At 38.2% G+C, this 27,798-nt stretch overlaps 1 protein-coding gene across 1 annotated transcript in view; it reads right to left on the bottom strand.

The window, feature by feature from the left end:
• Positions 1 to 6,583: 6,583 nt before the first annotated feature.
• The window catches only part of itpkb (inositol-trisphosphate 3-kinase B), a 37,962-nt gene continuing 16,747 nt past the window's right edge, over positions 6,584 to 27,798 (bottom strand). Inside the window, exons 3-8 of the mRNA XM_079639597.1 lie at positions 17,844 to 17,943; positions 17,445 to 17,658; positions 15,643 to 15,847; positions 12,245 to 12,346; positions 10,631 to 10,702; positions 6,584 to 10,146 (exon numbers count right to left, since the gene is read on the bottom strand). Coding sequence (XP_079495723.1) covers positions 9,934 to 10,146; positions 10,631 to 10,702; positions 12,245 to 12,346; positions 15,643 to 15,847; positions 17,445 to 17,658; positions 17,844 to 17,943 — 906 coding nt within the window. The 3' untranslated portion in view covers positions 6,584 to 9,933. The remainder of the gene's footprint in view (positions 10,147 to 10,630; positions 10,703 to 12,244; positions 12,347 to 15,642; positions 15,848 to 17,444; positions 17,659 to 17,843; positions 17,944 to 27,798) is intronic.

Below are 27,798 nucleotides of genomic sequence, written 5' to 3'. Positions count from 1 at the left end.
AAAACTGATGTACACCAAGAACGTGCTCTGCACAACTGGCCCCTATTTACACGGACATCTTTAATCACTCCCTGTCCACATCCTCCGTTCTGAGAAAACCACTATGGTGCCAATGTGCCCTCCAAAAAAGGCGTCAAGCCGAAATGAGCAACCAGATGCACTAAGACGAGGCTCGTTTTAGATGTCCACTGCCTCCACGTAGTAAACAAGAGTGGGTAGTTACAGTCAGAGGGAGGAATTTGGTCAATTTGCTAACTCTTCTAATAGCCAGGAAAAAAATTCAAGACAATAATATAAATGAAAGTCAATAATAGCATTAACTACTCTCCACTCCTAAGGCCTGGCAGAAGAAGTGCAACATTACAGTCGGCTTTTCAAACAAACAAAAAATAGACTGCGCTCTACCTCTATAGGATAGCCCACGGTGGATGGCCCCTTTGGGTTCTCCGCCACCTGGTGGATGGCGACGTCTCACAGCCGCAAGGGACATGACAGGGCGTTCCTCCTTCCTCCCGGGTTTCGGCACCAATGTAACGAGGTGAGTTGTTATGGGAAGATGGAGGCGGGAAGCGGCGGACGTTCAAACAACTTTAATAAATCAAAATATACAAAACACAAAATTAAAGTAAAAGCGGCAGCCCCTCACGGACGACTGCTGCACACATAAACAAAACATAACGTAAAGTCCAGGCCTGGTCCTCTCTCGTCCTTCACTGTCGTCGCTCCTCCTTTTATGCTTGTGTAGCTCCTCTGTGAGAGATACGAGGCCGGTGCGGCGCGCAGGTGACGCTCATTATTAATCACACCACCAGCCTTGCGCCTTTCTGTCACTGCTCTCGGCCCAGACCTGCTTGTCACAGATATGAATCGAGCCGTTTAGTCCACATTTTCCGAAGAGACACAATAGCTTTATATAATGAACAGATTGAATTTAGCCTTTTATTCACATATAAACATTAATCATATTAAAACTCAGTCAAATCAATATTTTGTGTACAGTTATTTAACTATGCCATCCAGTATCATGGAGTTGCTCTCTTGTTTCATACAAACGCAGCTGCTGCCATTTTGTGACTATTGTTTTGTACACTGTTGGATTATAAGATACATGGAAGTTTTGCGTTTACTAATAAATATTTAAATTCAGATCAATATTTCGTGTCTATTATTTACTTATGTGGCAAGTAGATGTGTAATAAGCGGGATAATGTACATCCAGCCGGTTGTTCTCTCAAAATAAACCCCCAACAGGGTGATGAGGACTGTTCATCATATAAAGCGATCAAGTCTTCAGAAAATGTGGACTAAACCGCTCAATTCATATGGATTCGTTTTACGATCTCTTTATTAACTTTTTGAAGGATCAAAATGGTAGCTGCCAATGGAGGGACAGAAAGCTCTCCAATTTCATTATAAAGATCTTCATTTGTGTTGCGAAGATGAATGAAAGTCGCACAGGTTTGGACCGACATGAGAGTAGCCTAATTATTAATGACAGAATTTTCATTTTTGGGTGAACTAGGCTAACCCTTTAATTTGATTATGATTATGAGGGGAAAAAAATGTGTACAGGTAAATTATTTATAATAAATACTGCAACATTAGGGGGGAAAACAAGTGTCAATTTTGATTTCATGGCAACATGGTGTGCAATTCCTGTACCACTTGTTTGCCACTGTTTGTCTGAAAGCTGATTTTGTTAATGTACTGTTTGCAGATTTAAATTCATATTTGTACAAAATGTAATAAATGTTGCACATGTTTAATAAACATTATTTTTTTGTCTTTTAATTGCAGTATTGTTGAAGGAAAAGACGTTTGTTATTACTTGAAGACCCAGCAGATGGCGCTCTTATATTAGCACTCATTCTCCAGCTGATAACTAGACTACATAAGAAGAAAAATGAAAGGAAACTTAAAACAGCTGTCATAATATGTTATGCATAATAGGCTTATATAATAAGTAGCCTAGGCTATATGATCAGTCCTTTCAGTTTCTTTGTATCCACAGGACTACACACACAATTGCCACACAAATATACCAATACTTTCAATCACTCATCATGTCCACTGAGTACCACGAGAGTCAGCCAAACAAAAACGTCAGTGCCAACATTTATAAACGGTTGTTTATGTATTTCATATTTTCGCATATTTTTCGATATTCACATGATATTAGGTTTAAGGAATAAAACAGATGACGTCATTGTCTGGATATATGTTGACATAAACTTAAACCTCTCTCATTACCAAACTGTCTTCGCTGGCGAGGAATGTAGGAGATGCACTTCCCATGTAGGCTACGTTATATATCAATGCATGACATCACAAACATAAACAAATGGTATAGCTTCTTCAGAACATTCCACTTAAGTCCACTTAAGAGTTCCACAGGGAAATAAACTAAACAGTATTGGCTAGTTTTCCACAAAGACTAACGTAGTAAGCCTACTGGAGCCTACTTAAAATAAAATAAAATAAAATAGCTACATTGTAGGTAGGCTAAAACATCCTAATGTAATGTTATTAAAGTAGGCTATACAAACCCGTATGCTTAAAAATCAATATAGGCCTATAATATCTATAATAATAAATAAGAATAGCCATAGGCCTACTTACTGAATATTAATAATCCGGCCAAACGCTGTATAACTGACCGCCGATTTTATGGATTTTACCGATACCACTACGTTCGTCATTTTCATATCACTTCGCGCTGTCTATTTGGCGCCATCTATCGGCTCAAACGGTAACTGATTAGATTAAAAATGGCATCGTGATCATTTTGATTGATAAACTCAGGTCTCCAAGACATCGAAAATATCGGAAGAGTAAGGTACAGGTAAGACACACACAGTGCCGGGTGAGAGGGTAGTTAACAGATGATAAATATTTATTTATTATCAGACTATCTATCTGTACCTGTCCCAGGCCCGGTTCTACGGGGGTGCTTGAGGGTGCTAAGCACCCTCAAACAAAAGTGAAAGCACCCTCAGATGAAATTATTAATAGCACACATGTAAATGAGATTTTGCCGACAATAGAAACACAGACGGATTCACACCCATACATATAGGCTAATACACAAAATAAATCCATTAACACGATTTTTCAAATCAGAAATGATTTAATTATGCTTTCATGTTTAATGCATTTGATTGGTTGTGTCCTTTCGCGATCGTGATATGCATAGGTGAAGAGGTCTCTTTAATTGCCCACTTTGTTTGCGTGTGTGCGTCCTGCTCAGGAAATTAGTTTACGCTAAAAAAAAATGAAACCTTATTATAAAGTGTTACCATTTTTTAGATAAAATGCGTTTCTGCTGTTGGTTTGAAGCTTTAAAAGAATATTTAGTTGCTAGGCAGGCAACGTGAAACCTTTGAGCGCTAGTCAGCTTCATATCAGTGACTATACTTCACAGCGGTAGAGTTACTCACAGGACACTGCACTTATTCGCAATCACAAAAGTTCATTATTTGCTCGTGTTTTAAAGCTTTGCCGGGTTAACATTTCATTGGCGTTCTGTTCTGACATGATGCTCTTTTTCTGAGCGTGTACGCGCGCGCGCACTATCAAACGATTTTTGTTGGGTCAGACCCATCTGCTGGCGCTGGGGGGCCGAGACTGAGAGAGCTACGTTACATGGCGCCACATGGAAAAATATGCACCAAACAAGCCACTTTGAAATTTTTCTATTTTCATGAATACAAAAAAACGGTACAGTATGAAATTTGGGTGACCCTCCCCCTAGACTAAAAAAATTTGGATGACCCTACGTTTATGTAAGCACCCTCACTATTTTCAGAAGCACCCTCAGTGATTTGGTTCTAGAACCGGGCCTGACCTGTCCTAATGCTAATATTGTCTGCATGTGTGTTAGTGTGCCACTATTGATTAGTCCAAGGTGTAGAATTAATCAAATCACCCTGTAGCCCAAGACTGGTTGCCCACTGAAGTTAAGCAGGGTTGAGCCTGGATGGGAGAGACCTCCTGGGAAAACTAGGTTGCTGCTGGAGGAGGTGTTAGTGAGGCCTGCAGGAGGGTGATCATCTGTGGTCTGTGTGGATCCTAAAGCCCCAGTAGTGATGGGGACACTAAACTGTCAAAAAGCACCATCCTTCGGATGAGACGTTAAACCGAAGTCCTGAGGTCTGTGGTCGTAAAAAATTCTAGGATGTCCTTCAAAAAAGAGTAGGGGTGTAACCCTGGCATCCTGGCCAAATTTGCCCACTGGCCTCTGTCCATCTCCTAATCATCCCATATATAATGGATGCTGCACATTTGTGGTGGTTGAGGAGATTCCCCGCTTCCATGTAAAGTTCTTTGAGTGCCGAGAACAAATTATTATTATTATGTGCCATATTCTGTGTATCAATCACGATTCGATGCGACAGGTGAATGCACATTTGATCTATAGCCAGATTAAATGCTGTATTTCACTATATCATTTAAAGGCCTTATCAACAAGACAGCATTCACTTCTTCCATGCAGAGAATAGTCGATACTCTCTCTGTATTATGATGGGCCAAACTTCTCTTGTCTTCTAATCTTTTTCTCTCCTGGGTTCTGCCTATTCCTCTGAGCTGCTGCTCTGAAGTTTCACTTGTATGACTGAATTTATTTTTTAGCACTGTGCTTTCTGATGTCAGTGCTTTGTGGGAAGAGTACCGCCGAGGTCAAGGGCTTCATATTTGAATGTTTTGGCTGTATGGTCCTTTTATTAGTATAGTTGTGTGTGTGTGTGTGTGAGGCTGGTGGGCGGTTCAATAGTATCCAGCATGGCCTCACTCCAAGCTCCCCGCTCCCCAGGCTAATATTTCTGAGGCTCACTGCCAGCGGTGTGAATCAGTCCAAGTATGACTAAATAAGGTAGTCCAGTTTATTCAAGAGAAGAAAATGCTAACTAAGCTGCTTAACCTCCGCTATTTTTATGCCATCAGATAAAAATAGTTTTATGTGTGCACCATAGACTAATAGCCTACATCTGATCAGGTCAGGATAGATGGATGCCAAAAATATGTAACCAGTGCACAGCAACCACTGATTAAGCAACAATGTTTGACTGAGTGCATAGATGCCGTGAGTGTTGTCAGTGTCAGTATGCATCATTTTGAATAGGCTTTAGACCAAGTGCATTAAACAAGCGAGACACTAGGTGGCAACTATTCACTTTGAGAGAAAAGAACTTGCTTTACTTACACTGTAAAAAAAAATGACATCCCCAAGTCAAAATTTTCTAGTGACTGATAACATCTAAATTTTTCACTTAGTCTGACATATTATTTATCATAGAGCCAATGTTAACAGACTATTGCAACAATTATTTCAATTTATTTTACAGAATTTCACTTGGGCCAATTTAAAAATTTAGATGTGACCAGTCACTAGAATATTTTGACTTGGAGAGGTTACATTTTTTTTACAGAGTATTTCCAGCATATCAGTTTGTTTAAAAGGGATCCTATTATTATTTTTATTATTATTTACATTTTAAACTTAGTAAGCACTGTTTCTGAACTCCTTGAAAACTCCTTGAATGCAGTCTTGAGTTGTCTTCCAGGAATGTACATGTCCCAACATTTCTTATTTAAAAAGTTCTTGCCCCAAGGCATATGCAAAAAAAAGGGGAAAAACCTGTTTGAGTTGCTTCAGTTGTGTGTTGAAACACACGGTTAAAGGCAGGGTAGGCGATTTGTTCCAGAAACCTTTATTGTTATGCTGATTGAAAGTCTCTTCACATCCTGATAGCAATCGCTGTTAAGTGGTCTAAATGTATATGTATGCACTACTACCAGTCAAAAGTTTTGGATCTGTAAGATTATGTTTTTAAAAGAAGTCTCTCCTGCTCACCAAAGCTGCATTTATTTGTTTAAAAATACATAAAAAACAGTAATACTGTTAAATATTCTGACAATTTAACATAACTATTGTCTATTTGAATATATTTTCAAATGTAATTTATTCCTTGGATCAAAGCTGAATTTTCAGCATCCAGTCTTCAGTGTCACATGATCCTTCAGAAATCATTCTAATATCTGGATTCAGAATATGCTCTGGAACTAAACAGAATGTTACTGACAGACAGGATAGAGAAGTGTTGCAACAATGAAAAATATGTAGGGGGGAAAGGTGTTTTTTTTAACTTTCAAACATGGAAACCTATTCTAGACTCAAAAAACTAAATCAAGACTTTGAAAAAGGGCAAAATAGGACAGGTCCTCTTTTCTTGTAGTATGGGAAAAAAATATGGAAGTCAATGGAACATCAACTGTTTGGTTACTGACATTCTTCAAAATATGTTCTTTTGTGTTCAGCAGAAGAAAGAAACTCATACAGGTTTGGAACAACATGAGGGTGAGTAAATGAAGACTTTCAAAAAATTGCTGCATTGACATGGCAAACATACAGCAAGGTAGAGATGCAAGATCTTTGGTTTCCTAAAACATAGATAAAGGTTCTGGACCACAGCACAGATATTTAGGCCACAGGGGCATTTTAATGTTGTGTAAATGTTCCTTGTGTCAAACAGGCTGCAGCAAGCCCTTGACCAACATAAATGCAACAGGGTCAAATGTCACTGGTTTCAGAGATTTATTTTCTTGAAGAGACAGAGCACACTCTGAAGACGTTTGCACTTTTTTTTTTTACACAGCAATGAGCTTAGCTTATATTACAGTGAACCACTACGTCACCAAGATATGGGAAGCCAAACAAACAAGAAAAACAACAACAATGCAGCTACATTTAGTGTTCTTGTGCAAAATGTAACAAAATATAAATATGAGTATGCGTATGACACCACTAGAAATTCCCACACAATTTTTGACCTCACAAATATGGCATGAAATGTAAAACGTCAAGGGCAAGAGGAAAGACTTGGTCAGTTTTGTTTGTTCTCTGTAATACAGCACCATAAACAGCAGGGGAAGCCCTACTTCCATGTTTTAGCTTGTGTAGGGAGAAAGTACATCTGGCTTTAAGATTTAGTACATAAAAAAAAAAAGCATTTTGGGGTGAATAGACCTGATTAAAGCTGCTATAAGTGTTTTTTTATGCAATCAAATCAAATGCAAAAAATAATTTTAGTTTCCGAACAAGTCACCTTTTTCTTTCATTTTTCAGGCTATTTTTTTAGTTTAGTGTCACACATCATGTGGTACATGCCATAACTACACCATTATGATGGTGTTTGAAGAATAAAAAATGTTTCCTGATTGCGTTTTAAAAGCTGTGTATTAAAAAATATTTTTCTTAGCAAGTGCTTTATTATATTATTATTTATGTTTTTATATATCTTGGCTATGTAACCGCAATTTATGGTGTTTACGCATTGTTCTTATTAGTGCAGATTTATGTATTGTAGGCCTATTAAAAAAATCACTTACAGCAGCTATGATTTGACCTATTTCATTTTTCCTACCCATTTTAAGCGTGTTTAGGGAACTGTGGCTTTAGGACAGGGATTTGAGACCTTTTGTCCTCTCTGTTCCTTTTGCATTCGTAAAAGGTCATTTATTTAACAACAGCAAAATCTCATCGCAAATATATGACGGGTAAAAAAACAACAACATTGTGGTGACATTTGGTTCGAGGCCTCTCAATAACCCATAGCCTTTACTGTGTGACTGGAGTGCGTGGTGTTGACGTCCCGACCTGTAGGTCTGCCCTAGGTGTTCCTCGCCCCGGGGCTCAATCAACAACGAATAATCGCTGATTGCGTTTATCCTGGTGTCAGCACATGGTTTCCATACTGACCAACAAATTAGTTTTTATCTCCAACGATATTTTGCTTTGAGCATTATCTCATTGTTTGGCGGTGTGCAGGGATGGTTCATTTGCATGGCAAATAGTCATGCAAACAACAATCACCTCTCTCAAACATGATGCGCTCAGAGAGTGGTGAATCAGCATTCAGAGGCACTGCATCGAGCGGCGCCCTCGGGCACTTTTCAAAGGAAGAACGACATTTTCTTAAGGCTCTGGTGACAATCTGCAATGTTTGAACTTGCGTGGAATGCTTGACATTTTTGGTCAACAGATGTATAGATTAAGATCACAGTCTGTATTAATAAAATAAAAAATACATTGTAGCTCTTACAAAAGCTCTTATTTTACCCTTATTATAGTGACAACTGCTGATTTTTAAATAACTGTGTGTTAACAGGGAACTTGAAAACTACCACAAGCCGGTATTGAAAGATTAATAATCTCCTTGAACTGGAGCCACTTCCTGAGAAAAACTTTGACACTCAATTCATTATTTTGGGCACTTGGGGATAGGGCTGGGCAGAAATATAGATTTTCCAATTAACCATGATCTTCATTTGAACAATTCTGATGTGGATTCTTAATATCCCATTTGGTCAGTGGGTGTGTGATAAAGTATTTGTACCGCGCATCCCATCCTACAGATGGCACTGTGTTCACCTAAAATTACTCGCTCCAAATCAACTCGATCTTTAGTGACACAGCAACAAAACAAAAATCATAGTTAGCAATATTTAAAAGTTCACAATCCGTTTTGAATGTGATGCAAATCAAATGATGGCAAAAAAAATGTCTGGGGTTGCATGCAAAAATGTGACCAGTGGGTGAATAAAGAAAGTCGGGTCTTTCAACAGTGCGACCAGTATAGCGAGATTTAGATGTCTGAATTCCCATGGCACCTGACTTGTGGGACTCAAGTAAAATATACATAAAATTAAAATACAAGTTACTCAAATTTAGTTTATGTTTGAAGCTACTGAATGTTACTGTGCAAAAAAATATATTTAAAAAAATGTGCAAGAGTTGGAAACTCAATAGTTTTTGGTAGTTTATGACAGCTAGGCATCTTCTTTTTGCCCTCTGTGACAAATTCAGGTGAGGTCTGACTGAGGCGTTATATGTATGTGGGAATTGGGGGGGGGAAATAGCCTATGACACCGGAGAGGGACAGAATCTTACTGGAATGGGACTAATCTGTACCTGGGGGACAAAACTAAGATTTGTGGAAAAAAATAAGTCTTTTTTTTTTTTTGCGGGAGCGTAGCCTCATTCCCAAAACGAATGACTCAAGTCAAAAACTTTAACTGAAATGCATTCCCAAATACATCGGGATCGTATTAAATTGGATTGAAGTCCGAACTGAATTGAGAGCTTGTTAATTGCAATCAAGAATCGTAACTGAATTGGAAAATCTGTATCGATACCCAGCCACTTGGGCACAAAACCGGAGACTGAATTTAAGGAATGTCAATATGAAGAATTGAAGTATAAAAGCACAGCGTAAGACCATCCACCAAATTGGATAAATTAATTTGTTCTACTAAAGGCACTCAGTATAAATTACATATTTAAAAGTACATTAACATTATCTTAATAGGGTAAAAAAAGCTATAAAACAAATGAATATTGTTAGAATCCTAAAAATATAAATATATCTCAATAAACATTTTGTGGTTGATCTGATTGTTAGGCTTTACCATTATATATAACATTTAGTTTTTTGTTTCAAATAAGAAATGGTGGCTATAGGTGAGAATAAAATAAAAAAATCTTAATTTTCTGCAGCATCTAATAACAAAATATTAAGACGATCATGAATAAAACAGCTGCAACTGCTTTACACTTTTCCGTTACACAAGCATGTTGAAAAGAACGCACATAAAGGGAGTGTGGCTTTAAGATTCACCCGTTTGTTAAAGCGCTAGCTGCAAAGATCCTATTCACACATGTTCTGAACTAAAACACTGGCATTTACACTATATGTACAGCATCTACAAGTTTACAAACATACACACTCGTTTTAAAGGCCATTGCGGCTGGTATTCTGTTTTAAGTATTACAGTTTTCTTTTTTGGTGAGACAGGGCGAACGGTTAGGATAGCTTTAGGGGGAACCCAGCGAGGTCTTGAACTGTAGTGCGGGCGAGAAGATCCAATCCTCTTACTCTAGTGGGGTTTAGGAACTAGTATATGGGAAATAATGTCGATGAGGTGGTCTAGGCCGTAGAGGTATCCGTCTTCCCTGTTACCCTCCACCCAGGTGGCCCTGTGGCACAGCTCCTGCCCCTCCGGCAATGGTGTGGTCTTCCCAAAGTCTATCATCCACACTTTTGCCTGGTCCCGTTTGTCATGGACGAATAATAGAGAACTGCCAATCACCTGAGCACGAGAGAGAGGAAGAGTTACACGTGCACAACACGGAAATGCATTAAATGTCAGAGTCTGTTCCTTGGGTGTCGCGTCTTTACATTCAAACCATGACATAACAGACACAAAGATCCTGTTTCCTTCATATTTGTGCAGCAAACATACGCTCACTTATTAAACAGACAGTTGCGCATAACTGTGTGCTGTTTTCCACCGTACGGTTAGTTTTTGTTATCTATTAATGTGAATAAGCACGGCTCTGTGTTTGCATAGCCTGTTCTACCTTCTTGTATTAAAACCAAGCAGCTCTTCTGGCTTCAAGCATCCAGTGTAAACAGATCATTACTTCAGAGCTGCATAGATGCTATTGTGTATTATACATTTTCACATGCTCTTATCACATGGGTGCGTAAAAGGTTGCATTTTATTAATTCCGCCATGGTCGTTAGTGTAACTAATGTGTCTTAAGATGATAAACAAAAGAGTGACTGTTTACCTCGTGCGTTTTGAAAAATGATGAAACTTCCAAAGTGTCCCTGATCTCGTTCAGACGGTTCAGATAGGAATGCTTTGGGAAAAGAGACAAAGTGTAAGTAACTATAAAACAATAAAAATACCCGTGTCACAAATACTTTTTTCAGAATAATATTGGATGCATGTGATAAAAAAAGCTATAATGTAATGAGAAAATAAGCCTTTTTCTTTAAATCTGCATATAAATTTCATAATTTTATATTTATATTATACAGGTATAGTTTATTTTGTAAAAAAAAAAAAAAAACTTATATGAATTGAAGACAATATCAAGATATGTTTGAACCTTTTTTAAAGAGTTATTTAAATGTGGCACCTCAACAATAATGTTCTATTATGTTATAGCTTTAGTTAATTGCTATAGTGAAGTATTAATAAATAAATAAAATCTTGCATTTATTAATATTGTTCATTTCTACACATCCTAATACACTTAGCTATTTGATATATTTACCTCAATATTTAAAATAGTTAAAATTAACATTATTTAATATGTGTAACAGACATTAATTATCAAAGTGCAATATTTTATTTATAAATTGACATGAATATAAATTAATAAATTGCAATAAAATGTTGTTCATTTAGTTGATGATACCTTATGCATTAACTAATGTTAATTAATAAATAAATTGACCTTATTCTGAAGTTATATATATAACAAAACAAAACGTTTTAAGGTTGGACCCAGCCGTTGGGTTATTTAAATTTAAATTACATTGTTAACCCAACGTTTGGGGGTTTGTCCATATTTGACCCAAAATTGGGTTGAAACAACCCAGCATTTTTTAGAGTGATAGTTACATCCCAGATTTTTTCAAGTATACTGTATATTTGGATGCTTGCGAGTCAAGACTTATTATCAGGAATTATTAGTGTCCTATAATCAGATCATACAATACCACCACACTCTTTTCAAAATAATTGCATTAATTCAGCATTTAAATCAGAGGTTGTTAATTGTGGAAATAAAAGCAAGTTTATCTGACAAATCTAAAGCACATTTATCAGATGAATCACAGAGCAAGTGAATAGGGATGCACATCAAGCTTCAGGACACGCTGTGGACAAACATTGGGTTAAATAAATGCCCCACAGGCAATAGGATAAGTTCTTTGGTACTGTTTGTCTATAAGGCTTAACTTTAAGGAAACACCCCTGTTGCAACATGGGAATCCTTCCATGTAATGTAATTTCTTTGTGCTAGGTGCAAACATCCTATTAATATTTAAACCAGTAAGATTGCATTTACAGTACTTTAATATCACAAGAATACACAGTCGTGTGTCAACAACTGCATTATGCAAAGCATTTGCATGTGTGTATTTCTCTGTAATATAATCAAGTTTGTGCGCATCTTAAAGAGTGGTTTTGACAACAGGTGAGCTTTCGCTGGTTTCAGACATCTATAACTCTGAAGGGACTGCACCACACAAAGGAAACCCTAAGGTTCACAAACCACCCTGGGGGGTAAATGAGAGAGTTTGGCTCCACATGTCATTCACTTCCCCTCCTTGTGCCTCAGGAGACTTTGAAATTGGCCCTAGAGCACATAAACACATGAGCGCAGACTTACCAGGATGTTCTCGTTTCCTTTGACGAAGTCTTGGAAGGCCTCAGTCACTTGTTCTCGCGTTTTAGTCTTTTTAAAGTCCCTGTTTACTGTTCCATCCTCATTCTGTAGAAGGGAAAGGGAAGATGACTTCATTGTGCCGATCAAAAAAAAAATATATATATTTATATATATATATAAACACTGCCGTTCAAAAGTTCGGGATCGGTAAGATCTTTTATGTTTTTAAAAGAAGTATCTTATGCTCACCAAGGCTGCATTTATTTGATTAAAAATACAAGCAAAAAAACAATAATATTGTTAAATATGACAATTTTAAATAACTGATATCTCTTTGAATATATTTTAAAATATAATGTATTATAAACTCAAAGCCAATGCTGTTTCTAGGCCATCAGGGCACATGCTTAATCATGTTGATACATTTGAGCCAATGTTGCTCATAGCTCAATCAATTACAAGTTTAATTATTTGATATTAGTGTAATCATACAATTTAAGGATTTGTTGAAATAACCCGAATTATGACCATTGTAATAGTGATGGTAAACATCAAAGGGCAAGGCAATGTCATATTGATTGACTGTGGACAAATAAATGTGCTTCTAAGTTAAGACAGTAATCACAACAACAGGAAGCTCAACAGTCTGTCTTAAAGGAGCACTCCGCTTTTTTTTGGAAATAGGCTCATTTTCCAAATCCCCTAGAGTTAAACAGTTGAGTTTTACCGTTTTCGAATCCATTCAGCCGATCCCTGGGTCTGGTGATAGCACTTTTAGCATAGCTTAGCATAGATCATTTAATCTGATTAGACCGCTCTCTAAAAAAAAAAATGACCAAAGCGTTTAGATATTTTTCCTATTTAAAACTTGACTCTTCTGTAGTTACATCGTGTACTAAGACCGACAGAACTGTGCTGCCGTACCATGGGTGCAGCATGCGCAATGATATTACGCAGCGCCTGAAAATAGTCCCCAGCTAGGTAACTTCCAACGTGACCGGCACTAAGTTTGTAATATCATTGCACCTGCTGGTACGGCAGCACAGTTCCTTGATTATTATGCAGGAATGAGAGTATAGTTCCTACTGTACTCATATTGGCCTAGAAAATTGCAACTTTTTTCCGTCGGTCTTAGAACACGATGTAACTACAGAAGAGTCAAGTTTTAAATAGGAAAAATATCTAAACTCTTTGGTCATTTTTTTGAGAGGGATGCTAACGGTCTAATCAGATTCAATGATCTATGCTAAGCTATGCTAAAAGTGCTACAGCCAGATCCGGAGATCGGCTGAATGGATTCGAAAATGGTAAAATTCAACCGTTTAACTCTAGGGGAGTTGGAAAATGAGCCTATTTCCCAAAAAAGTGGAGTGTTCCTTTAAGGGTGGGACATATTGACTGCACGAAATTTGTCAATCGGTAGAGATTTTGGACTATTGTCTCTATCACGGTTATGCTCATGTGACGTTGCTGTTCTGCATGGTTACAAAAGATTATCGTTTAAGCATTGCACTTTAAAAGCAAGTGATTTTAAACCATTGAAGCCCAATAAGAGAACTCATTTCGCTATATTTCTCTCTCTGAGAGACTGTTTGGTCAGTCTGAGTGACGCGCGCACATGAAGCCGCTGACATTCAGCGTGTGAGGACTGAACTGAGTGTTTTTGCCACATAATTAGTTTCTTTGTTCTTATTTTATCACTGACTATTTACTTGTCTTCTGTAAGCTTGAGTTTTTTTTTTTTTTACTTAGGCTATTATTACTATTTTTCATAGTGATATGAAATTTCAATAGTATAAACATAAAAAAAAAAAAACTTTATTTAAAGCAATAAAAATTACTATATCGAGAGATATATACAATATCATTGAAATTAAATTACTTAAATCGTGATTTGTGATAGAAGATTTTGGTCATATCGCCCACCCCAAGTCTGCCTGTTATTCAGAAAAGACTTTAGAGCCGCCCAGGGCATCCCCCATCCACGAAAATAGTTAAAGAGGGGGAGAACCTGCCCTTTGTGCTAATGGAAAGTGCCAAAAGAGAACCTATACTTCCCTATTCATGCAGGACATCTGCAGAGCTCTCATTAACGAAGATTTATTTAGGAAAATCATGACATAAGCTTTCTAATCTCCTCTTGCTTGTTCTTAATGGAATCACGGCCGCCTGGTTTGGCTTAATTGGCTGACTGTTTTTAAACGTGTATTAAGTCTTTTTGACATTTTCCATGAGGGTGTATTTACATTATTAGGGCAGTGTATCTAGGCCGGAATTACAGAACTGAAATCATGTTGTGAGAGCTGCAGCCTGTCACGGACTGATGTTGAGCTCAAAGAGCGTGCCACAAACAGGCTGTGTGTGTGTGACAGAAACATTCAGTCACAATCAACCTCTTGAAAAAGGCCAATCCTGCCCCCTCACCTGAGTGTGAGGTTCGGGATCTAATTAAAACGGTACCGGGATTTCTCAGATAAAACGGCACTGCGCTTCCAAGATCCCTTTTGTTAACTCATGATTAAAGTTAAGCTCAATGAACAGCATTGTTGTGGCATAATGTTCATTCTCAAAAAAAAAAAAATTCATCTCGTCCCTATTTTTCTTTTTCTTTTTAAGCAAAAATCAAGGTTACAGTGAGGCACTTATATGCAAATAAATGGGGCCAATTTATGAAGGATTTAAAAACAAAAAGTTAGAAATTTCTTTTTTTTTTTAAGATAATTTTTTTAGTCAGGATTTTGCCACATGTGCTATCAATTGTACTCAATTTGTTTTGAATCTGGAATATTCCTTTTAACTCAAGTACAAGTAATGAATAAGGCAATATTTGGCACACGTGGTAAACACTAGCTACGGTTACATGGACACCTTTTGTGTTTACATGAACGGTAAATAAAGTGAACGGGTTGATGTGCGCATTTATGTGTCACAAGCTTCAAATTAGAATATATTATTTGGCATGCGCACATTGCACGAATATACAGAGTTCCCCACTCTTTGCGCATACTAACCATTTTCCTACATTGCTTCTTTTCTTAGTTTTAAAGAGCAGACTTAATATTTCTCTATTTCAGGTCCTGATTAGGAGAAGATGAGCCACATGATGTGCCGTGCTGCTTATATTTACCAAGCACTAAAAATGCCCCTTTCCGTGAATGAAATTTTAATTGGATTTGGCCAATTCATTCCTATTGACATGGTTACATTTGACTTTTATTTATTCTGCCTGTGCTACAAGCTACATGTAAACGTGGCTTCTGATTATCAGGAAACCAATACCTCCGTGTAGTTTGTCTAGTACACACTGAGAAAAAAAACTTAATTTCAACCTTTCAGTTGAGACGTGTAATGATGAAAACATGTCAAAGCTCCTTTAAAGCTTTTGTGACCGAAAGTCTCACCTTGATGCCCTCGATACGGAAGCCTAGCGTGGCTGTGGAGCTGATGGTTTCCCTCCACTGCATGTAGCGAGGCTTAGTGACCGCTTTCTGTTCTTGCTCATGTGCCGTGGGGGCATCGGGATCCACCTCGATCATCTTCTGGTACATGTCAGACCTCAAGCTAGGCTTCTTCCTGGCTTTCGTCAACTCCTCTTCCAGATACGTCCTGCAAGAGGGGAGAAAAACGACCCACTGGCTCAGTTTCTGTCATTTGACTTGTTGCTTGTGTTGCATCATCAATCCTATTCTGTTGAAATTTGTAGTGCCTACTAAAGTGTAGTTAGTCTTATTAGCTAATGGCATGATAACTAAATCAATATTTATTCTCCAACTTGACTTTTCTTGGAAAACACTCCCTTAGAAACTGAGAAGCGCACTGAATGTGCGTGAATCTGAAAGCATCACATTGTTTTGTTTGGCCAGGCCAGCAAGGATTCTGTTAATATCCTGACCATCTGGTTATCTCTATATTTGTCCATGGCTGCTGCCGTGATTCGGTCAAGCTTGCAACAGCAAACAGATCAGTCCCGGGAACAACAGAGATGAGAAAGTTGAAATGTGAGAGTAGGGAAAAAAGTGATGAGCGATGGACGACGTGTTTCATGGTCTCGCTGCACCAGCCGCAAACAAGCACAGCTATCTTTCGCCAGATTAGATGACACAGAGCGGCTCTGCTGTGAAATCTCTAGGGAGTGAGGTCCTTGTTCAAGTTCTCTGGTGCTTGGAATGTATAACATCTGTACAAATAATGGGTCAATGGAACTATTAATTTTGTAATAACATACAAGATTTTCAGCAGCGGACATGCAGTTGCATAAGTGGAAGATAAAAGATGAAGATTCCGTTTTTGCAGGAGGGGAATTTTTGGTGTACTTTATTTTGATTTATAGATGAATCTCTCTCTCTCTCTCTCTCTCTCTCTCTCTCTCTTTCTTATATTATACACAAGAGACAAGAAACTATTTTCGATTTGAATTTTGAACTCTTTCAAACAGGATAGAAGAACTTGTAAATCATTCTAGATTAGCAACTAAGCACAGTATTATTCATAAACTATTATAGTATTTATTCATATACTATTATTACTTTTTTTGTAACTTAGTTTTATACATTTTTAGTTTGTTTTGATAATTTTGTGATTTTTCTCATGTTTATTAGTATTTTCATATTTCTATTTAGCTTTAATTCATTTGTATTACTTAAATGAAAATGTGAAATGTTGCGTTGGCAACTAACTGAAATAAATTAAGTTTTTAGGTTAGGTATTTTTTTATATATTTTATTAATATTTTATTTTATTTCAGCTTTATTTCAATTAACGAAAACGATTTATAATAGTTTTAGTTCTTATACAATATATTGTATCTAAGCTGGAACCAGTAAGTTAAGTAACAATTAAAAAATTGTAAACACTAAAGTTTCAAGGTTATATACAGTCATGGAGCATTACTGAATGGTTGCTAAGGTGTTGCTGGACAGTTGTCAAGGTGTTCTTGGTTGTTGCTACGAGGTTAATGAGGTATTCTGTGTGGTGCTAAAAGGTGTTGTGAGTTTTTTCTTGGTAAATGTTTGCAGTGGTATACTGGGTTTGTGGGGTATTATAGAGTGCTATATTGTTGCTAGGTTATTCTGGGTCAGATTTAGATGGTCTAGGTGGTTACTAGGGTGTTCTTGGTCATTTCTAGGGTTGTAGATATATTTTTGTAAAGTAAAAGGTAAGGTGAGGCAGTGTAGCAGCAAGTGGACAAATCTCTGTAACTGACCTGACGCCCATCTTGCAGTCCATGACACAGGGAAGGTCAAATTCTGCCAGCAAGTCCTCCATCTGATTGTACCTCTCTCCATCCTTCTCTACATCTCCATGGTAAGCGGGAACGTATGGCTTTAGCACGTCTCTCATTAGCCTATCGAGACATTGCTGCTCACACTCACAGTGTTTCTTCAGGATGCGACCGTTTGCTCCAGCTTTGAAATTGCCTAAGGATAGCAGAGAGAGAGAGAGACAAATGGCAATGCATTGCATTCTCAGCATTACCACAAGGGATATGTAGCGAGAATTCTTTCAAATATAAAGCAATTTACTATGCACTGTTTTGAATGTATTAACTGGCTTAGATTCATGAAAACTTATGCAACATCTTTGGCTCATTTTTTAGGCCTACCTGCATGGCCAGCCAGCTGGATCCAAGGATACTTCTTCTTGAAGGACATAACAAATGGTGACCAGTGCACCATGTTCTTGATTTTCTTCCATGATTTATGCTGTTCAATGACAAAAAGAGAGCAAGATGAGTCCCCATTTAAAGTCACCATGAAATCAAAATATATTGCAGAATTTATTCTAAATTATTTATCCGTGCAATTCGTTATTTTTTAATGCATGTGCCCTCTTAATCTTTATTCAAAATAACTTCTCCCTCATGCAAAAACATCTCTTCTTTTCTCTGATGATGTGTTTACTGGTGCGAGGGCGGGACAACCTGTCACTCACATGACATCACAGCAATAGCAAACCACAACCATCCAATCAAGTCCTACTCTTTTTTTCCTTTCTTTTTTTTCTTGTTCGAGAAGCTGTTTCCCTCAGATATACCTCACAATAGGGAAGAAAAGACTATTTCAACTTCCGACTTTGTTATAAAACTAAAACAGTGATAACAGGGTATTTTAAACAACATTTTAATGTTCTTTTATAATTATCATGAATGCTGTTTTTATGACATTGTGTTATTTAAATGGTGTACATGGAATATTTATACTTTTAAAAATATAATTTTTCAGTACAGGAGTAATATATAATTGTATCATGGTATTTTGTTCAAAAATATCAAGCAGCACAACTGTTTCAAAATTGATAGTATCAACAATAATTGCATATTAGAATGAAAGAAAAAATCAGCGTTGCCATCACAGGAATAAATTACATTTGAAAATATATTTAAAAAGTAATAATTTATATATATATAATTATATAAATAATATATAAATTATTACTTTTTTAATATATTTTAAAATGTAATTTATTCCATCTTGCCCATGTTATTTTGAATAAGTAATTACTTATATAATGACATTTGGCAGGTGGGGTTCATTTTCCTACAACAAAACCCAGACTGGCACAACATGCGGGAAAATAAACAAACAGGTCTTTTGCATGTATTTACATACGTTTGCTGGCACTCCTACAGTGGTCAGTGCTGATAATATTGTTTACACAGCATAGTAAATTGCTTTTTGCGAAGGATTTATATACAAACATACAATCAGATATTGCACATAAACAAATGACGAATATGTGCTTTTTTTTTTTCCAAGCTTGTTTTCCTGCCAAGGTGAACCATTTCACCTGGAACCATCTCAAAATGTTCTTGCTCTATTTGGACATGCTCGCCCCCTGCAGAAAACTCTGTTTTCTAGTTCGAGAAGAGCTGCTCTGTTGAGCCATTACACTGTTATTCCACTTCACTAAATGTCCTTGAGTGAGAACTCTTTAACTCTCCATGTTGGCATGGTAAACACATTCTTTAATCTGCTCTCAGTGATAGATGAGGGGTTTCCTCGGGTGACCAGGGAAGCCTCTCTCTCCCCCCCCAGCACATTTTGAGCCAGCTCTCCCAGGAAGAGCACTTCAATGCTAGACATGCAATGACCACAAATCAGCCCCCTTCCCAATCTAGAGAACCTGTCTGGGCAACAAACACAAGTGCATTCAAAATCTGTTGAGAGCCGCTTAGTCGTGCATTAAAAAAGGGCAAACTGTCAACAGATTCGACCATGAAAAAACCCTTTCTATCAATCAAGGGTAATAAAAGGCCTTAAAATCAGAATAAAATTACAGTGATTTATCAGTTGACAGCTTTTTCTTCTTGAGTTGCTATGACATCATTAAATGAATACAATTCTGTTATTTATTTATTCAGCTACATGTGGTTTCAATCCTTTGTGACACAGAATGGGAAATTCTCATATTCTTGAATATTCTCATATTCATATGATGAAAGTGAATGTAGAGCTCTAAAATTACACACACACAATAACAAAAAGTCCATATGACTTCTGCATTTTTTTTTAAGTCTTCTGAAGCCATATGATAGCTTTGTGACTAAAATGTAAGGCTTTTTTTTTACTGAAAATTCGCCTCTAGTATACAGTATAACTGTGACCTTGAGAACTGAATCAATCTGATTTTTTAAATAAAATAATTCAGATCAGTTTTATGAAGCGAATCAAATGATTAATTGAAAAGATTTATCTGAATGAATGTTAAATGATTTGTTCACAGACTGGATGTCAATTCTTCTGTCATGCAAAGGCGAACTAGAGTGGATGTCAAGATTTTTAGTGAATACATTTTAGTCTGTTCCACATGCAAAACTATCACATGGCTTCGTGAGACCACTTTAGTTTTAGGGTGCTTTTTTAGTCCACATTTACTTACGTACATAGATAGCATAGAGGATGCCAGTTTGATACAACATGAGGGTGAGTAAATGAAGAATTTTTGCCTGAACTATTTCTGTAAGCTGGACATTTCTCCCTGTAACGTCTATGCCAAAAAGGTCTGATTTAATTTAGTCTAGAAAGAAGCCCATAAAAGGTATGAACCATCAACTGAGAGCTGCAAGAGTTTTATCTGTCACATGAAGGTTGTCCTGTTCTGCTCCAGTGGAGGAAAACCGTTCCTCCCGCTCTTAAGATGCTGTTAGAAAGGGGTCGGGAGCATGTCTGTAAGGGCTGGTTTGCTTTGTGTGTCCCCTGAAGGGTTGGTCAAAATCCCTTGTCTCTTCAGTCATTTATATATATATTTAATTCTATATCCTTTTGAAAGCTTACATTACTTTTATACAAATCAATAATCAAATATATGCATTATCACATAATCATTTCTATATTCTTTTGTGCTTGTGAAGCTATATTTTTCTCTTGAGAGCAATGCAATTTCTCTCCCTTTCTTCCTGAGGAGCTATGTTTTGGCTAACTGATAATACGAAGCTCAAGCACTCTTCGGCCTTGGCGATGTTATTTGGCGATGTTATGTGCGTGTGTGTTTGACTTTCTACGTAGGCATTTGGGACCCAACGCTCAGCCTCATCGACGCTCTCCTCTAACTTGTGAGGTCAACGCTGACCTAAATCTAAGGATTGGCGACAGCTATCCTGACTAATGGCGATTGGCACCTTTTATCTGCTCACATGTGTGAAATTGTTTATGGTTCTATATTCTCTCAGCCAATCAGATGTATGATGATGCTATGCTTGCCCTTGCAAAATGGTATAATTGGTGTATTATTTTGTGTAAGGTAGAGTTGGCTTGCGACCTCCTCGTGAGACTTTGACGCTCGCTCTACCGATGAAACTGCAAACTATTCTTCAGTAAATTTTTATCTTTTTGATTGAACCTCACGACTCCTGGTCATCTTTCATCATATCTGGTCTCGGGTCTTATAACTGTTACCCCCTAACAGTTTGGTGGAGGATTGGCGGGAAACCATTCTGTGGTGACATCTCTGGCAAATCAGCAAACAAGGTAGAAAGATTTGATTAATTATTAGGGCTGTCTGATTGGAAGAGATTTTGAAGGGGAACGGGAGAGCTTCACTCCGACGAGGCGAGTGAAGATTATTTATACTACGAGAGTATAAAGGGTTGCTGTTTTGTTTAAAACAGCAAAAGTGAAACGCACTCTGTGGGGGCCCAGTGGGGCAATACGGGTGTGGTACACCACCCCAGCAGAGGGCGTCCCTGGATTAGGTCCAGTGGCACCGCAAAACCTGATCAATCTCTTCCATCTCAGATAGGGGATCCCCGAAGTTAGTGATTCAGGCAGATAGGGAACAAGATGTTAGTTAAATCAATAAAATAAAATTAAAATAGTAAAATATAGGGTTGTTTGCCAGGGATGCATCAGGAACGGTCCCAAACATATAAATATATATATAGTCTGACCCAAATTGGCATAGACCAGTTTTATGTGACTTGGGAAGCGAAACATAATTTGCAGTTTCATTGTGTAGAAGTCTCACTATTGTTGCTAAACGTATTTTTCCGCCAAATTTATTGTTGTGGCTGCTAAATCTTTTTCTGTGGTGGTTTTTCATCTGTGACCAATAAGAATGACTGATAAAGAAAAAAGTCCTGACCAAATGGAAGAGAGCGAACGCTGTAAACAGCTCTGCTCTGACGAGCTCAAATCAAAGAAATATGCACAGCTCATTAAGAAAATGGTCAGTCAGGGGTTTGATTCTGATTGGAAAATCACACAGCAGTTAGACTGGCTGCAAAAAAAAAAAAAGAAGCTGATAAAGTCAAATTTTTATCTGTGTTTGCCTATTCATGGATTTGTAAAATGGGTGGTATACCAATAACTCCTGAAAAAAAAACAATCCCTAACATGATTAATGGGTGGTCCAGCTTGATTGCTCAACGTGATAGGATGACAAAAATTATCGGACGAGAGATAGGATCTGATCTGTGCAGTTTGAGTGAAGGTCTAAAGGCAGTGTGTGATCAGGCTGAGAGAGCTGCGAAATGTGAGACGGTCTCTCGTGCTCCCTCCGCCCCCACCATCTCTTCTCAGACTGTTCAGGCGGCAGCTTTAGCCGGTCAGACTGAGAACCAGTATGATGGACCCTATACTGAGGTGCGCGGACTGTTGAATGTGGCTGTTGTAACCAATCGATCTTGAAATCACTTCTGAAACTTTGTATATAGAAGGTCTAAATGGCAAACAGGTGTATCACAAATCTGTTTCTGTCCCTCTAACCATTTCTAACTCTGAAAATGTATATTAGACTGAATTTTGGGTAGGAGAAAACACTGTAGGGACAATTATTGGTGTTTACATTTTGAAAAACCTTGAAGCTGATGTTTTGCTTTCTAAAAATAAGCTAGTGCTTGGCTGCAATGAAACAATTCGCTTATCTCAGACTGGCCCCCACCACGAGGAGAGATGTGCAGTGGCTGATTCTGTGAGTATCGCTGAAGTTTATAATTTCTAAATTCCCAAATGTATGGGCAAAAGACAAATATGATTGTGGTCTGGCACAGATTCAGCCTCTGAGCATTCCAGGTCCCTTGCATGAAGCCAAAAGACAATACCCTTTGAGAAATGAAGCACGAGAGGGAGCTGAAACTATTCAGACTGTTTTGAAGGCCCTCCAAAACGGGGGATTCAAAGTGAACTTGAAGAAAGCACAGCTAGCATTACCTGAAGTGACTTATCTGGGACAGATTGTGGGGGTGCGTGGCCGACGCATCCCCCCCGAACGAGTTAAAGCTATTATTGAACTTCCAAAGCCAAACACTGTCACTGGTTTAAGGCAAGTGATGGGTCTTTTGAATTACTGCCGCCAGTATGTTTCTGAATAGACTAAACTCTCTAAACCACTCACAGAGGCACTGAAAGGAGGAAGACCTGGATCGGATTTGATCGACTGGACTGAGGAGATGGAGGAGGCTTTCGTGAGTATCAAAGAAACTCTTGCTTCCTCCCCAGCATTACGACATGCCGATGCCAGCAGGCCTTTCCACCTATGGACATGGGTGGGGACCCGGTCTTACTCCGCTGCTCTGGGTCAAAAGGTTCTGGGCCGGAACTCGTATGGGATGGTAGGATATTATTCTGCTCCTATTTCTGTTTCAATGGCAGGGCAACATCCGTGCCTGTTGATATGTGACTGTGCAGAGTGGGCAGTGACATTGTGACACATCAAAAGGTGATACTGCACACCAGACACCAGATTTTGAAACTGTTAACAAATACCCGTTTAGGCTCCATCTCTAATCAACGACGAGCCAAATGGGAGACCACTCTCTTGAGTAAAAATGTGGACATACAAATTGACATTGAAAACTGCTATCAATCCTGCCTCCTTGCTTCCAGAAGAAGGAACTGCACACAACTGTGCCCGACTGATCGAGGCGGACAGCCAAAGCCCTCTTCAATCTGAACCCCTGTCTAATGCTATGAACTTGTTCGTGGACGGCTCCAGCTTTCATGAGCAGGGAACACGCTTCGGCCCCGTATGGAGGCGCAGGGGATTTCTGACTACTGCAGGACTTCCTATCTCACATCAACAGCAGGTACAAGAACTTATGAATGCCTGTGATCTTCCCGCAGAAGGAGCAGTCATCAAAGTCACCGGGCACGCTACTGACAGCTCCCCGGAAGCCAAAGGGAACCACCCTGCAGACGCTGCTGCCAGAGAGGCTGCAAAGCTGACTGAATCATGTGTGAGTGTGATGACTCTTTCCCTTCAGGAGAATGAAACTTCCAGAGACATTTTTGAACTTTATGCAGAGGATGACCCTGAAGAGATAGAACAGTGGACAAAGTTAGGAGCACAGAAAAATTCTGAAGGACTTTGGAAATTTAATGGACGCTTTGTTTGCCCTGTTTCTGCTCGAACGGAACTTATGTCCTTGTATCATGGGTTGGCACATGCAGGGCCTGAGAAATTACATGCAATGATTTCAAAAACCTGGTGGTGGCCAAGGCTGAGGGCTTCTTGCAATGATTTCTGTAAGAGATGTTTAGTATGCCTTAAGGTTAATTCTTCCTCAAAGCTGAAAATTCCCTTAGGACATGCCCCTCGACCTCAGGGTCCGTGGACACACCTCCAAATTGATTTCATAGGTCCATTGCCCCCTAGTGGAGGGTTCACATACATTCTAATGATTGTTGATCTTTTCTCCAGATGGGTGGAGGCATTTCCACTGAGAAACTGCACCGCAGACGCAACCGCAAAAGTAATGTTGAATGAAATTTTCCCAAGATGGGGCTTACCCTTACAAATTGATTCAGATCAGGGTACACATTTCACGGGAAAGGTAATGAAAAATGTCATGAAACTGATGGGAGTGAAGCAACACTTCCACATCCCGTTTAGGCCTCAGTCTAGCGGCTCCATTGAACGTACAAACAGAACACTCAAAACGTCATTGAGAAGGAGATTGTTGGAGTGGGGGAAGGGGTGGCACGCAGCTGTTCCAATGATTCTTTTAAGTCTGAGAGCCAGCCCTAACAAAACTACTCAGATCAGTCCTTTTGAAATAATGACAGGTCGTTACATGCGACTGCCTTGGGATGCTCCCCTGCAACATGAGGGACCGTCCGGGCCGTTGAAAGATGCTTTACAAAATTATCTGAAGGCTTTGGATAACTGTTTACGCGATACACGAGTTAGTGTCAGTGTCCGACAAGCAGAGAGAGATAATGTTGAGCAAAAAGACATGCCTGCCTTGCCTGAAATAGGTGACAATGTAATGTTGCAAAGAGAGATTGTTTCTCCTCTAGGTCCAAAATTTGATGGACCTTTCCAGGTGCTCTTGACAACTAATACATCTGTTTTACTTGACAGAGGGGTTCTAGGTACTGTCTGGAGACATTGGTCACAGGTGAAACCACTCGATAAAGGTTCCAACCAAATCACCGCATCATAATAACGAACTGTCTCGTAAAGGTCTGTCGTTTATATGTGTGATAGTGTAAAAATTCTGTAACAATATTTTATCATTACAGATGGCGGAATCCGACGATATATTGAAGCTGCTAATTCTTTAGGAAGAAGTGCGAAATACCAAACGACTGAAAGTGAGGTGGGCCATCATTCGATTGGCACTCCCTCTCTCGTTTGTGGCTTTGATTATAATAGCCTTATCATTCCTGATGTATTCAGATTTCAATTTGGACCGGTAGACTTCATGCGTTCTCCACTCACTGGGATTGTGAGGAGATTGATAACCGTCCATCATGGGTTCAATACCCGTGCCTAAATTCAACTGAGGGTCTAAATTTAATTCCAACCATGTATCAGAACGTTAATGATCGCTGCTATCGCTTGGACGGAAATGAGACGGTGACCTTTTGGCTTGGTCACTCCCCAAATTATCCCTGTAATACCCTCATTATGCAAAAAGGTCGGTGGGATAGAAGTGGAGGCGTGGGTTGGCTCTTCTTTGTTTTTGTGTGTGTATGTGTGTTCGTTTCTTCTTCTCATATATTTGAAGGTCTTCTTGCAGTAAGTTGAATCCTGTCGAGGAGGAAAGCAGACTGATCAAGCTGACAAACCGCCTGATCGATAAACTGAGGAAGAACAACATTGATGCCCTGTTGTGAGTGGAAGGTGGGAGAGCCTTGGAATGGGGACTGGAATTTTTAGTTTCCAGCATGTCCGTAAAAAGGCGAAGAGACAATTGTGACCCGCCAGGGGAGCATGCGTCACCACTCCACCTTCCGTAGCGACCTCACTTGTTAGACCAGACGTGGCGGTATTGGACCCCACATAGGTCTAAAACGGGGGACTGAAGGGTTGGTCAAAATCCCTTGTCTCTTCAGTCATTTATATATATATTTAATTCTATATCCTTTTGAAAGCTTACATTACTTTTATACAAATCAATAATCAAATATATGCATTATCACATAATCATTTCTATATTCTTTTGTGCTTGTGAAGCTATATTTTTCTCTTGAGAGCAATGCAATTTCTCTCCCTTTCTTCCTGAGGAGCTATGTTTTGGCTAACTGATAATACGAAGCTCAAGCACTCTTCGGCCTTGGCGATGTTATTTGGCGATGTTATGTGCGTGTGTGTTTGACTTTCTACGTAGGCATTTGGGACCCAACGCTCAGCCTCATCGACGCTCTCCTCTAACTTGTGAGGTCAACGCTGACCTAAATCTAAGGATTGGCGACAGCTATCCTGACTAATGGCGATTGGCACCTTTTATCTGCTCACATGTGTGAAATTGTTTATGGTTCTATATTCTCTCAGCCAATCAGATGTATGATGATGCTATGCTTGCCCTTGCAAAATGGTATAATTGGTGTATTATTTTGTGTAAGGTAGAGTTGGCTTGCGACCTCCTCGTGAGACTTTGACGCTCGCTCTACCGATGAAACTGCAAACTATTCTTCAGTAAATTTTTATCTTTTTGATTGAACCTCACGACTCCTGGTCATCTTTCATCATATCTGGTCTCGGGTCTTATAACTGTTACCCCCCTAACACCCCTCCATGTCCCCAATCCTCACCCCTAGAGACAATTGTGGAAACTCAGTGATCCAGGGGTCGCCATCGTTGCTTGAGAAAGTAGAGGGCTGATGTTAATAAGATTGTAGCTATAAGTGTGTGAAGGTTGACGAGCCATTTCATAAATATCCAAAAAGCGAAAACAAGAATTCACATGCCGTATTTGAATACAGTGCTTTGATTTAAACATTTTAAACTTTAAACTTTCTATTATTACTATAATTATTGTTAATATTATTAGCCCCCCCCCCCCCCCTCCACATTAAAAAATATTATGATCAATAACATTTTAAAAGATTTAGTGTGTTTATATATATATATATATATATATATATATATATATATATATATATATATATATATATATATATATATATATATATATATATATTAGGGCTGTCAAAAGATTAATCGTGATTAATCACGTCCAAAATAAAAGTTTGTGTTTCCATAATATATGTGTGTGTACTGTGTATAATTATTTATATATATAAAAACACACACAATCATGTATATATTTAAGAAAAATTGGTTATATTTATATATAATACAAATTATATAAATGTATATACAGTATATAAATGCAATTATTCTTTAAATATATATACATGAATGTGTGTGTATTTATACATAATAATTCTACACAGTATACACACATATATTATGTAAACACAAACTTGTATTTTGGATGTGATTAATCTTTTGACAGCCCTAATATATATATATATAAATTGTGTCTGCTGACTAGAAGCAACATTGTGCGACAGTGGAATAGATATAGATGTAGAGAATAAATGTGTATACATTATTAAATGTTTTAGGATTTGCTACTTTTAGCTTTTAAGTAAACTTAAGTAACTTTAAGTAAACATTTAATAAAAAGTTAAGCAAGGAGACAATTCTGTCATTTAGCAGTTTGTTTTCAATATTCTGACATCAGCAAAATCTTAATTTAATAATCATAATTATAATTTATTATTCTACCATTGTGTGGAAAAAAAACTAATAAAAATCATGATGTACGAAAATTACTTCATTTTTTTCAGCAGCTAAGATTACTGAAGGTGACTGAGGAGAGAGGTCTG

Source organism: Phoxinus phoxinus (genome assembly GCF_949152265.1).
Source record: "Phoxinus phoxinus genome assembly, chromosome: 16".
NCBI classification, from domain to species: Eukaryota; Metazoa; Chordata; class Actinopteri; order Cypriniformes; family Leuciscidae; genus Phoxinus; species Phoxinus phoxinus.
Note: the sequence above shows the minus strand (reverse complement) of the source record. Positions and strands in the feature narration are given on the sequence as shown.